General features: G+C 41.3%; 1 protein-coding gene across 1 annotated transcript; it reads right to left on the bottom strand.

The window, feature by feature from the left end:
- Window positions 1-2,848: 2,848 nt before the first annotated feature.
- On the bottom strand, window positions 2,849-12,888 carry LOC306709243 (parvalbumin beta-like). The gene is made up of 7 exons (XM_079177310.1): window positions 12,803-12,888; window positions 11,642-11,774; window positions 11,259-11,368; window positions 7,580-7,642; window positions 7,184-7,316; window positions 6,686-6,795; window positions 2,849-3,142 (listed from the first exon to the last, which is right to left on the bottom strand). The coding sequence occupies exons 1-7, from the start codon at window positions 12,861-12,863 to the stop codon at window positions 3,117-3,119; spliced, it is 636 nt and encodes a 211-aa protein (XP_079033436.1). The 5' UTR covers window positions 12,864-12,888; the 3' UTR covers window positions 2,849-3,116.
- Between the last annotated feature and the right edge of the window lie 420 nt (window positions 12,889-13,308).

Genomic DNA, 13,308 nt, shown 5'->3' with positions numbered 1-13,308 from the left:
AATGTCCCAGGTATCCACATACACCATTTGAATAGAGGTATAGCAGTCAGAGGTCACTCGGGGCTGAGCACGTGGCTTCATTTCCACTGGAGTTTAAACCATTTCCCCCACTTTGTTTCTCCCTTTGTCCGTCCAATTTGTCTAGTTGCAAAATGACCAATTTAGGCTGACTCTTCTGAGGGCATTGCAAAATGACCAATTCAGGTTGACACTTCCGAGGGCATTCGTGGCCCCCAGCGGACAAATGCAGGGGTCATTAAGCACATTCCTGGGGGGGTGTTCACTGCAGCAGCACACAGGAAAAGGTCATTTATTTCCATGATGTAAGAGTTGTACGTGAGCGTATGCAGCATGCAGCAGCGTATGGTAAAGAGAGCTTATGGGTGATCAAAGACAAATTACTTAACAATCCAATTATTAAATTAAATAAATACAGGTCCTACCGAGATTTGAACTCGGATCGCTGGATTCAGAGTCCAGAGTGCTAACCATTACACCATAGAACCGTTATGCATCGTGGAGTGTGAAAGTAGCACTAAGTTGATACATCCTTGAATTTTACCAAAGGCACGGTGTACTGCAGCCCCAAGACAGCGTCCTCAAATTGGAAGTCAGCAACTTTGAGCGCGTGCTTGCGTCCGTGGAGCACACGCGACTGTTGGCAGGTCCACTCTCTTGCACGTGTCAGCTGGCAACCGTTAACTGCAGGTAATGTCCACCTGGTGTCATGATACTCTTAAATATTATTTAAAGGTCTGAAGGCAGAAAACGGAATTAATCGGAAATCAGTCGAAATACATTTAATTTAATTCGTGTATAAGTGTTCTTATAGGTGATACACGATTGTGTTTCGGACATGAACTGTGTGTGCACACTGTATCCTTTTTGTTAATTTGTAATTCATTGGCAGCATCCTGGCGTCTTTCATTATTGAGTAAAAGCTTGTATCTAGTAGTTTGTCATTAGCCACCCCTCCTAAACCTAATCCCGGTGCCGAATCTTTAATTGGGCCCCTCAACTAGTGATGTCCGATTGGGAGGATCTAGTGAAAGTGGACTCCTGAGAAACTCAATCATCTCCTCCAGAATATGTGTGAAGAAAAGACTAAGGACACCGGATTAAGAGTAGCCGACACGATGCTTGATGTCATGTACTATGCTGATACCTCACAGACTATACTGGAAGATCATTTATTCATTTACATGTATTAATGTTCTTTAGGAGCATTAGTCTCACAATACATATTCAAAATATGTATTCTTAAACGTACAAGATTAGATTCTAACTAATTTTCACTGCGTTTTTGTAGAATGTCACTTCAAATAATTAGCATTATTTTGTTTAAAAAACTGAAATTAACTCAACTACCAATAATTTCAAGAATAATTGTCCAATAAATATCCGTTGTTATTATTATTTTGTCCTACATGTATGTATGATGAGTTTCCTGAGTGCCCTACAAGCCAGGCTCTCCTTACTGGCACGCTTGAAGCGAGAAACTCAAATGTCCAAACAGCTGTCGTTTTTTATTGCCAGATAATTTACAGTAACTTATATCTTGTCTCTGTCCGGTGCGTCTGTCCCAACTTCTGATGGACGCAACTCCATCTAGTGGCTGCAGGATGGAGCTGCATGACTGTACGCACAAACATAAACTGTGTAAAGACTAAAGTGTGCGTGTGTGTGCGTGTGAGACAGAGATAATTAATATCACAAGTTCGTAAATTAATTCATATTGCTTAATTTTCCTTTATCTACTATTACAGGTAAAGGTGTATTTATATGCCCTATGGCAGGGGTATTCAACTACATTTTCAGTAGTAACAACGTCTCGGTGTAGTCGACAACTGTCAAATCAAATAAAGAAAGTACACATCAATTATATTTTAACAATTATTATTCTCAGTTTTCACATTTAACTGGATGGATTATAAATAATACATATAAATATATAAATAAATGTTCTTCTCATTTCAGGTAAAATAAGGGCTGGATTAAAGAATAACTGACATAACAGAAAGCTTTTGAAAAGTGTCCATCTTAAAATAAAGTAATTCATTTTAGAACAATGAATTTCACTGAATTGCCCTGCAGCTTTAAATTCAGTTCATTCAGGTGTGAAGTGATGTCAATCAAAAAAGCCACAATATTATATTTTTCTCATCTTGAAATAAGATAAATTTGTGTGCATGGACTTTATCTGTGGTTATTAAAGCACTTGTGTTAGGATTCTGATCATATTGGGCTCTTAGGTTTATTTTCTGTGTCTTCATTTCAGATGTGAGTGAGTTGCCTACATTTGCTCCAAATTATACATACTGTTTTTAAAACTGCCCGTATGAAGAATTCACTTATACGAATTAGTCCATTCTTGGTTAAAGACTCTGATCTCTCTGGACACTGTTCTCTTTAAGGAGATCGTCTCGGGATATGACTCCTCCGACCCACGTAATAATTGTCCTGCTCTGCAATATTTTCCTTGTCTCAGCCCCGTGTGTCACGGTGTGTGTACATCTCATTCGAGTCAGGAAACTTGTCAAAATGTCCATATTTGATTGGCTGAGCTGCACTAGTTGTTGTGTTTCCTGCACCGCTGAACAAGTACCGTAGATGCTGAAAAAGCTGTAATAATTCTCAATTATCTATCGGTTTTAGGTCTTGGGTCCGGATACAGCGGCGTCTGGCATCTAATTGGTCCGCCAATTAGTAACCCCTGCCCTATGGCATGCCAAAAAGCAGAGAGAGAGAGAGAGAGAGAGGGGCTGTGAATGAATTTGCCCTGTTGAGTTTGTATGTGTAGTTCAAGAATTTCAAAGACACAAATAACACACAGGGAATAAAAGCCAAGTAAGACCGCAGAAAAAGAATATTTATTCTTTTTTTTTTTAACCTTTAGTACCTGGAAAGTGCATCATAGATTTTACATAGCAAAATTCATATTTAAGACATGAACACAGCCGAGCGACATTCACAATCATCATTTTTGGACAATGTGTTGCATAGGAGGAAACGTCTCTTAAGCAAATGTATAAAAATTATTTATATCAGATGAAAACGGGTAGAGGTCGACGTGGGCTTTGTTGTTCCATCGGAGCAGGTGTTGTTGGTCAGTTACTTTATTGTTTAACCATGGCAGCGAACTCTGTGGAGATACAAGAAAACACACAGTTAAGCATCTATTTTCCAGCAAAAAAAAACATCCAAAGAATGCTGTAACCACTTTGCGTGACAAAGAGTCCGTACCCTCAGCGCCAATCTTGCCGTCACCATCGGAGTCGCCGGCCTTCAGGAATGCCTTGGTCTCGGCATCCGACAGTGCGCGTGCACCTGCCTTGAAGGTCTGCAGGAACAGCCTGCAAACACAATCGGTGAATTAGTTCACGGACCCCAGCTCCCATTGGCTAAGACACACTTCATGTTGCATATAATTGAAAGCATTAGATATAAATAGAAAGTGTATGTAGTGGCTGAAGATAGTTTGACCCTGTGGTTTCACAATCAATCAGAACAATTCATATACCCTGTTTCATTAACTTAATTATTGTTTTATGCAGATGATATCAGAACAGAAGATGCATCAATGTGATTTGTGGATATCTGTTTAGGACAAAGGAAGTGTTGAGTGTCTTACTTCAGCTCCTCCTCCTCAATGAAGCCACTGTTGTCCTGGTCAACGATGGCGAAGGCCTTCTTGACCTCATCGGCATGCTTGCCAGCCAGGCCGCATGCGTGGAAGAACGTCTTGTGGTTGAATGATTCGGCGGCTGAAATGAATGCGAGTTTTGACTTAAGTACAGCCACATACAGTAGCTGCACAAGAAGCACAGTGATGCTCCAAGCAGGGAGCGATTGGGATTTTGCAAGAGTCACCTTTGCACCCTTCCAGGGCTTTAGCGATGTCGCCATCCTTCAGTCCTACGCTTGCGAAGGCCATTTTGATCTGCAGAAATCAAATAAATGTGATTACTTCTAAAGTAACAAAAGCATCACATATTGTTGACCATTTGGATTATGGTTAACTACATTCATTTTTTTCCCTATTAGAATAGGTGATCAATCACATTATCATTAAAACAACAGAGCAGCACTATTTGCACAATAGTTAAAATATAATAATAAAAACATTCTGTTATTGCTTCCAAATGGAATAGAAATGGACTCAAATGGAAATATTTAAAATTTCAAAAGGCAAATTAGTCAGTCCACTTCTTTCTGTGAGTGGTATGATGCTGCATTTCCAAATCCGGTTCTAGAGGCTGAGATTGTTCCCTAATGCAACTCTATAGATGCTGGGAGGTCTGACCAGTAATCCATGTCTTCATGCAGCTGACGCTCGCGCAAGAAAAGCCAAATAAAACTCCTTCTTTGGATGCTGCATTGCAGTGCAAAGTCCAAAAAATAATTAAAAAATCAATGTTTTCTGAAGCAGTGCAGGATGCTGAGGCTCTGTATGCGTGGATCCCAGGTTTCTTTTCCATTTCCATTTAAACTCACCTTTGTGATGTCTTTGCTTTGCAGACTACAAATGAAACAGACAGGACTTGAGTCGAATGCGGTGATCTTCCCCGGTGCTCCCGATGACCTTTTTATAGTTTCACTCCATCGAAATCTGAGGCTTAAGATAACTGACACCGCCGAGAAGGGTGGGGGTGGGGGGTGGGGGTGGGGCGAGGATTCGTCCTGTAGCCCAGAGTGCGGTCTATTTTAAGTTTCACAAATGAAGACGCTTAAAAGGTGCGTTTGAAGAAGTCTTTAATGTCCCCCTCAACGCTAAGAATAGGCTTGTGCACTGCTGAGGAGGACAAATTGGAAGTGCTGCTGGCAACACACAACAGTAGGCTATTCAAGAGGATACGGAGCATGCATTAGAGCTGCCACTTGGTTGTTGTTCCTCTTTTGGAGTTACATTGTTGATTTGGAAGACATTGGCTATTGGATTCATGACTTTACTAGAGTAAAAGAGCCTTTCTTTCACACTTATGGATTATATTTATGTCTTAAAAAAATGATAGTTTCTTCTCTATGTTTGACATTATTCACCTGATTGTTGCCTATTCACAGCCACAATGTGTCATATTAGTATTTTCAAGTCATTTGTGTTTTGTCAGATTCATCTCATCTACTTACAACCAAATCAAGGACCTTACTGTCATAGTTATGGTGAATAAAGACAGTCAGCACTGTCACAATCAGTCCCTGGAAAGTCAACAATGTGTTTATTGTTGTTCAGATTAGTCAAGATGGACTGAATGATTTTTTTGGAAAGAACCCCCCCTCCCCCCCTTCCGGATCCCTGTTCTTTGTAAGCCCATGCAGTCTACCATTCGTGTTATTCTAAGAGCTCGATATGTTTAAAAGCATATGGAAACGTTTCATCTTTTATTGTAACCTCCAAACAAAGTAAAGGACAGAAGGAGAAGGATAATCTGAATGGTGCATCTTGACATTTATAGCTATACACTTGTAATGCTGAGATCATCTTTCACCTATAGGTGGCAGCACTGCCCTTTGGCGCGAGGGTGAGCCGGCACCAGGCTGCGGTTACTATCTTTTTGTTTTGACCACTGGTTGATGGTAACAAGCTCAGGGTGTCATCTGATAGGGTTGAGGGTTTACATATTGCTGATTTGCAGATCCCTGAACACTCATAGCGCCCCCTTGAATTGGAATTTGTTTAAAATCTGACTGATGGTCTATTTTAATTTATTTCTATGCTAAAACATTTCTGTAGAATGTGTCCCAAATAAATGTGGCACATTCTAAACACTACAAAAGAAAACTGAATGAATTGAAAAGGAACCCCTTAGATCACTAAAGATGTGCGTCAATGCACCAGATTCAAAAGTTCCTGATGATGCAACAGTGGCTGTTAATAGCCCTCCTGTTGCCACAGCACATCATCTAATTGACTACTCAGCAGTGGGTGGAGGAAAAGTCCTTGGAAGACACCACCTGATTACACTCTGTGTGACAGCTATCCATTGCAAACCTCCCCGGATCCAGGAAGTAGATGAGCAAAGAGAGCTGTTCCGAACGTGTTTGCCAGCTTGAGTCTCGCCATCCTCTCCATCTCGTTAACCGACCATCCAAACAAGTGCTGTATGAAGCACAGTACAAAGGTGACTGAACTGAAGCAGATGACTTTTAGACCAAAAGAGTATTTATTGCTGGTGTTTCACTCTTCCTCAAAAGTGCAGATGGTGTTGTACAGTTTGCACAAGTCTTTTTTCAGAACATTTAACACATCTAAGAAACATTCACAGTAAAAACATGTGTTCCATGTTGAGAAATAATCCGCAGGCAACTCATAAATAAGATATAAAAAAATATTCTTTCAGCTGGTGGATGCGGAATCTTGCAAGGAGTTCGCAGTCCCATGAAAGGAAGTGGATCTTGGTCAGTGGAAATTTATGCCTTCACCATTAAAATAAACTCTGTGAAAGTAGAATGAAACTGCCATTAGTAGTGAACAGAATGTCATCATGCTGGTATGAGCTAGGCTAATTGGACTGGTCTGTGCGTGGATGTATGTGAGTGGATAATGAATATTTAACTGTGATGCAGGTTAATTGAGAGTCCATTGCCAGTTAGTATCAGAATTAACCATGCACGTCTCTGCTGATTTCTGCTACGTTCAAAGGTATGTAGAAAGTGCACTCTGCTCAAAAACAGAAAGAAGTCCTACCATCGACTCCGATCATGCCATCACCATCAGTGTCACCGGCGGCGAGGAAAGCCTTGGTCTCCTTGTCGGTGAGTGCTCTGGCAGTAGCACTGAAGCTCTGCAGGAACAGTCTGACGGGGGTGACACAACAGCAGGCGTTAGAATGAGCATTTCAGACTATACTGATTAATTGGAAATCACTGTGCAGAATGAGCATCACTTAAAGTGTTTCAGATTTTAAGGCAAATGCAACAAGCCTGTCCATAGAAATGTGGATGTGCAGTCATAAAACCTTCAGGCTTCATTACACTTGGCATTTCTTTAGTTTTTTGTATTGCAGTGAGTGCGTTTGAGCCGCAGATTAAAGCCAAACAAAGACAAAATGTCCAAAATTAAAGGAAAGAGTAAAGCTGCCCCCTTGCAAAAAAACCAACAACAGTACAGTAATATTAGATCTGGTGCATATTTTGAGCTACAGAGGCATTGCTGGCTTAAGTGAGAGTTGCTTGAGTGTCTTACTTCAGCTCCTCCTCCTCAATGAAGCCACTTTTGTCCTGGTCAATGATGTAGAAAGCTTTCTTGACATCATCGGCGGACTTGCCGGACATGCCACATGCCTTGAAGAACTTCTTGTGGTCAAAGGAGTTAGCAGCTGGAACACATTTGAACACCATTAGCACCCTGTCAAGCTACATATATAGACCTCAGTGTTGATTAAATAGGATTACTGTGGCTGGCAGTTTAGGTAAATGAGAGTTCAGTACATAGATATCAATGGATATCAGTTTTTTTAATTTTTTTTATCAACTTTGTAATTCATTTATATTCATAATTTACAAATAATAATAATGAGGATGAAGTGCGTGTGTTGACTGTATAATCTACTTTGTACTAAGTTAAGATAGTGAAGCTCACCTGAGCAGCCGTCCAGAGCGGCTTTGACTTCAGCCTCAACGAGGACACCAGCGAAGGCCATTTCTTATTCTGAGGGAGGAAAGAAGACTCCGAGTTAGTACACAAGCATCACAAATCCTATACAGTAGCCATGTGGTTGCATTGCAAATATCCTTCATTAAAGCAATAACTACGGATATTTTGTATTTTGGGGGTTCTGCTCTTCGGAGGGCCTAAGATACAGTGACTTCAGACTGGTATTCAGAGGGTTTGTGTTTTCCTATAGGCTTTTAAATCATTATAACAGAGCCTGAAATCATGTATCAACTTCCAAGTATTAAACAAGGCTTTTCCTCCTCTTGCTGCACAAGAGATGGAAAGTTCAGTAACACTGCCTTGGAAAGAATCTAGAAACATAAACATTTTCAAAGCCTCTTGTTTGTTTTAGTGACTAATTAATTGCTATAATTAGCAAATGCTGCCCCTGAGCATCACCGCTTTCTTTTCCTAAGGGATAGAGCGCTGCTCTTTGGCTCCGGATGTCAGCTCAGCTCTGACTCTGTTTATCCCAACGCTGCTATGACACTAAATAGATGATGCTCCCACCGAGAGGCCATATCACGGCAACATGAGCCACAAGTGAACTGTGCAGCTGGGGAAGCGCAGTGATGTCAAACGCGTCGATAGCTTTTTTTCATCCGGTTAAAAGAGAAGCGGTGAAATAGTGCAATTATCATCCACAGACATTGATCCGTCGAAACCAAATGGCCACATTTGTGCCTCCTTTTCGCACTGATTGAGTCGTCCTGTGGTCCGTGTAGTTTCTTTCTATGTTGGTTCCATTTCTTTCTAAAGTTATAGTCCAAGAGGTTCTCCTCGTCTCAATCCCTTTCCTCCCACTCTGACAGAAGTCAGCGTGGCCATTGCAGGGCGCACATCCAACTCACCTTTGGGTTGCGTTGAGGCGAGTGAAAACCAAGGAGGACTCAAGAGTGAATGTCTTCTGCAACAACCCATCTCTCTTATATATCCTTGAGCAACACCATTTACAGAGATTTGAGTCTCAGTATCGGGTACCAAGATGCATGGGTTTCGAAAAAAATGTGTCAAGTGGTCTCGACCTATTTTTAGGTGAACAAATGAGGATGCTACCATGTGTGCTGAGGCCTATAGCTAGACGTTTGGAAACCCGAGAAGGCCTGCTCGCTGACTTGACAGCGACACGTTGCATGATTTAAAGAATTCAACGTGTCGATTCTGATTCTGATGCTGAGAATATTAATGAAATGAATGTGTGAGAGTGGATATGTAGGCTAAGGGTCATATTCCTGAGAAAAGAAAACGTGGAACCAATTGCCTCATGAATGAGCTCCAAGGACTGCCAACGTTAACTCCTGCTCACTTTCTCAATGAACAGAGGAAATGTTCTTTTAAAAAAAGTATTATTGGCTACTAAAATGTTGTAAACATATGTGGAAGGACTGCTACCCTCAAACGCACCATTGGGTTTTATCTTCTTATTCATGATAAAAGATGTATGTCTGTGATAGACTGCTTGTCAGACTTTATATCCCATTCACATGCATTTGTGTCAAACATAATACCATATGACCTATTTTATCTTTACCAGCATTATTTGATACTCATGCATGCAGTGTCTGTTGCAGTCTGCTCAGAAGTGGATTTACCTAATTGCTTTTTTTATGATGGTTTGTATAAATTCTTGGAGTCAGGTTTCGTCTGAGGCCTCCGAGCTGGTCTCGGATGATACATAGACTATTTTTCTGCTCTCCTGTAACATTCACTAGCTATACTTAAAATACAGGCCACCATATATTTCCATATGGGCCATTTGAACTCTGCAGTGGGTCGAGTTTCAAGCCAGTGGACAAGCAGGTCTTTGGGGCCTACACCACCGTATCCCTGTCCTTAGCAGGCAATGCACCAATCAATCAGACGAATATTTGTGTGCTGTGCATTTGCGCGCGTAAACACGTAAACAATTAAGAATATGTTGTCACCTCATTTAACTCTGACGAGCTGCCTTGGCACAAAACCGTGAATAACTTTATTAATGCAGATATAAACACGCCACTTTTTTTTTGTGTGCGTCTGATGGGTTTGTTTTTGTGGCCTTTATGAACTCTTCAAGAAATGTAAAAGCTAGACTGGTAACCTGTAGGCCATTTAAACCTCAACCACTCATCTCAGTCATCTCAATTCTGTATCAATACCATAAAGTATGTTTCCATAATTACGGTGGATATTTCTACCTGTGTCTGCAGGAATTCAAAATCCGTCCAGCAGAAGGCAGTAATAATCCTAATAAGGAAAACGTAGTGACCGTTTTTGGAAACGCCCATGTGTCCTAGCATTTGAAGAGGGGTCCCATCAATTGAAAATACAAAAGTGGGGAAATTGGTGAAGTGGCAGTTCAATTTCCCCACTATCACAAGTTCCAGGTTATGAAATGATCTGCAGCAGTGAATCAGGCCACAGGCCATTTGTGACTTGTTGTAGCAGGGGAAACACAGGTGTTACCAATAACACTAACGATGCCTCTAACGTCTAACGACGCTCTGTTCAAGTGAGCCAGTGAGAGTGACAGTGAGCCAGCATAAACAGCACGGGACCCTGAAATTAAAGCCGCTGAGTGAATTCATACATCATTTGTTTTATTACTCTCAGCTGTGCTTTTCAAACAGTGAAAAGTCAAAATGTCTTCTGCGGGAAAGGCCTAAGGGGTTTTCCTTACCGTCACAATTATGCCTAATTATGTCTCTATTATTGTCACCAGGGCAGATGTCAGTGTGAGTCAGATAAATAGCTGAGTCAATAGGCACTCACCAAACAGTATCCTGTCAAACAGGAACTATTTCCTGTTTGATTCCTGCTCATGAACTAGAGAATGGTAATCACTATTTAGTGATGCAATGTCTTTGCGCAAGATAATTTGGTGAGAAAGTCTCATATGATTCATAATATAGTCAACTTGTCGGTCACAGTCACCTTAAGTGATGCAGGGACTTTACATGAATACGTTGATTCAAACCCCTGAATGTTACTACATGAGTTTAAGTGTTCATTTTAAGGCCTACATGAGACACTTGATGCATTATCCATTTCAGGCAGGTGAAAAAAAGAGCAGTACACAGTGATATCACATCTTAAATACATTTATTAACCCATTCCAGGTAACTGATTGATTAAACACACACACACACACACACACTATAACATCCAGCTTTAGCCGTCTGTCCACCAAACATCTTTATTGTAACACATAAACAGGGAGAGCAGCAGGCAGGTGGAGAATATCCCAGGTTTCTGGTCTTTGCATCAATCAATCTGGAAAATCAGGATTTCCATACGAAACCCGTTAACTTAAAATAGGGAAAAACAGCCGTGGTCAAAGATGTTCATCCTCTTTATTTCAGGATATCACAGAACTCTGTGGGGGAGAAAGACAAATTCAGTCAGATATTCCTATTAAGCACAACACACTCTCCACACAAGTCATTGTAAAACAATATTATGGTTATAGCTAAACAATCAACACATCATTTGGTGTACAACTGTTTCTGTATGTGCTTTTCATAGACTGCAATTTCAGCACTAAGTAACGGACAGCTCCCCTGCACAAACGGCTCCTTTTTCTCATCTGCCGTCAGCTTTTTTCAGATGTTTTACATGCACCCACCTTCCATCCCAATCTTGCCATCTCCATCCTTATCGCCTGCAGCCATCAGAGCCTTGGTCTCGGCCACAGTCAGCTCTCTCGCCCCCGGAGAGAAGTTCTGAAGGAACAGCCTGATGGGTGCACAAAGAATATGAGAGAAAAGTTCAGGCTTGTATCATCATTGAATGTATCTTTCCTGATGCCATTTTCTTACCCTGCAGGCCTTTCTGAGCAATCCCTCTCCCCATCACTCAGTCACCAGCCCTCCCCCCCTCATTTATTACTGAATTCATTCATACAGTGACCTCTGCCTGTGGGCCATCACGATAGCTACACATGCACAAACACACTCACACGCTCATCTGTATCCTCGTAAACCACACACAGACACATGCTATCCTTACTTTAGCTCCTCCTCCTCAATGTATCCGCTCTTGTCTTGGTCCAGGACCGCAAACACTTTGCTTCTATCTGCCTCGGATGAGCTGGCCAGTCCCACTTGAGCAAAGAACGACTTGAAGTCGAATGTGCCTGGAGCTGCATCGGCATAGGAGAGAGGAGAAGTGAGCAAAAAGAGAGGCAGACAGATGTGGGAGTGAGAGGTCAATCACAGAATGACAAGAAAGCGAGAATGGTGAGGAACAATAGAGATGTCGCATGTACTCATTCGCTCAGATGACTTTCATTCTTCCACCGATGACATTTACCAATATACACCCTGTAGCACATCACTGTCTTGTGCCATTATAGGCTATGCCATTATGCCATTGAAACACTCAAAGCACACTGAATATTGCCCATGGGCTAAATGCAAACCTACTGTAAATGTTAAAAGCCCTTTTTTTTGTATCAAGCTGTTCAGAGAGGAAATTCTTACCCTCAAGTACATCACAATTATTCGCTGAATAAGACTTGCAGCCACAGAATGAGAGATTATAAGATTAAAGAATATTCTTCTTATAATAAAGGACAAGAAATGGTAAAAAAAAAAGATCAATATCTTGAAGATAATTTGTCTGATATGCCCACTTTAATAAAACATTTTAGTTTTCCATCACTTCTTCAAATAAATCATAGAAATACTACCTCCATACATACATTCACAGACATTAGACACAGCTTGCATGTTATTTTGCCTGAATCATTGCTAACAGGGGGGTTCTCCTGAATAAAGGGCATATAAGCACTGACATTTGGTTTTCATCTGAGGGCTTGTGCTGCGTGTGCCTTGTCATGCAAACACAATCACTATAGATTACTGATAAAGTGCTTCGGGAAGTGAGGGCTGTATATCTTGTGTGATTTGGGTCTCTCTGTGTGAATGCTCTGCGTAAAAACACTTTGGTATCTGGGTGATGACTGCTCTCTTGCCACATGGCTGCCTGGTTACCTGCAAGCTCCCTGTCCCTGCTGTGAACAACGCGTACATGGTATCCCTAGTGGGACTGCATGGGTTTCACAAAGTCTGTTTCTCTATCAGCACAATGTGTGCGGATTTAAATTCACTAACTTTGTGTTCGTGTGTGTGTCTCCCTGCGTGCGAGCGTGCCTGCTGTCTGACTCACCTTGACAAGCCTGGATCGCAGCCCTGATGTCCTCGTCGCTCAGTAGCCCTGCAAATGCCATGGTCCTCTGTAGCTGCCTGAGGGGTGCTAACACACACGCACGGAGGAAATGCAAAGTGACAGGAAATAAAACTGGCGCAGGTGTTTTCTGCTGTCATATAACAGTCTCTGTCAGATAAAAATGTGTGGATAGATTAAGCACAATCGTTCCTCCATGAATAGTCTTTAGACACATCAGCACTGTCAAAAACTAAGGTGCTGAGTTGTACCTTTTATCAGGGCTGTGCCATTTTGACAGTAAGTTAAAAACAAATTAACAAAAGATTTCAATCAGAGAGAGAAACATTATATGACATGATTTAAATCACATGAGAATGGCTTGATGACCCAAGCTATGTATTACAAAATAAAAGATAAATTAGTTGCAACTTGAAGGAGCAAAGAAAAAGGTCCTTTTTTTATTCCCCATTATTTTGAAGCAGAAGGATTGAGATGCTTCAAGGCAC

Source organism: Pholis gunnellus, assembly GCF_910591455.1.
Source record: "Pholis gunnellus genome assembly, chromosome: 17".
NCBI classification, from domain to species: Eukaryota; Metazoa; Chordata; class Actinopteri; order Perciformes; family Pholidae; genus Pholis; species Pholis gunnellus.
The sequence above is the reverse complement of the archived record's forward strand: the minus strand, read 5'-3'. Positions and strand labels throughout refer to the sequence as shown.

Bases quoted from the DNA above. Each gene is read 5' to 3' on its own strand.
- LOC306709243 (XM_079177310.1), bottom strand. From the start codon at position 12,863: ATGGCATTTGCAGGGCTACTGAGCGACGAGGACATCAGGGCTGCGATC. The intron at 7,317-7,579 runs GTGAGCTTCACT...AATGTGTTCCAG, and splicing joins CGCTCTGGACGGCTGCTCAG to CTGCTAACTCCTTTGACCAC. The intron at 6,796-7,183 runs GTAAGACACTCA...CACCCCCGTCAG, and splicing joins ATTGAGGAGGAGGAGCTGAA to ACTGTTCCTGCAGAGCTTCA.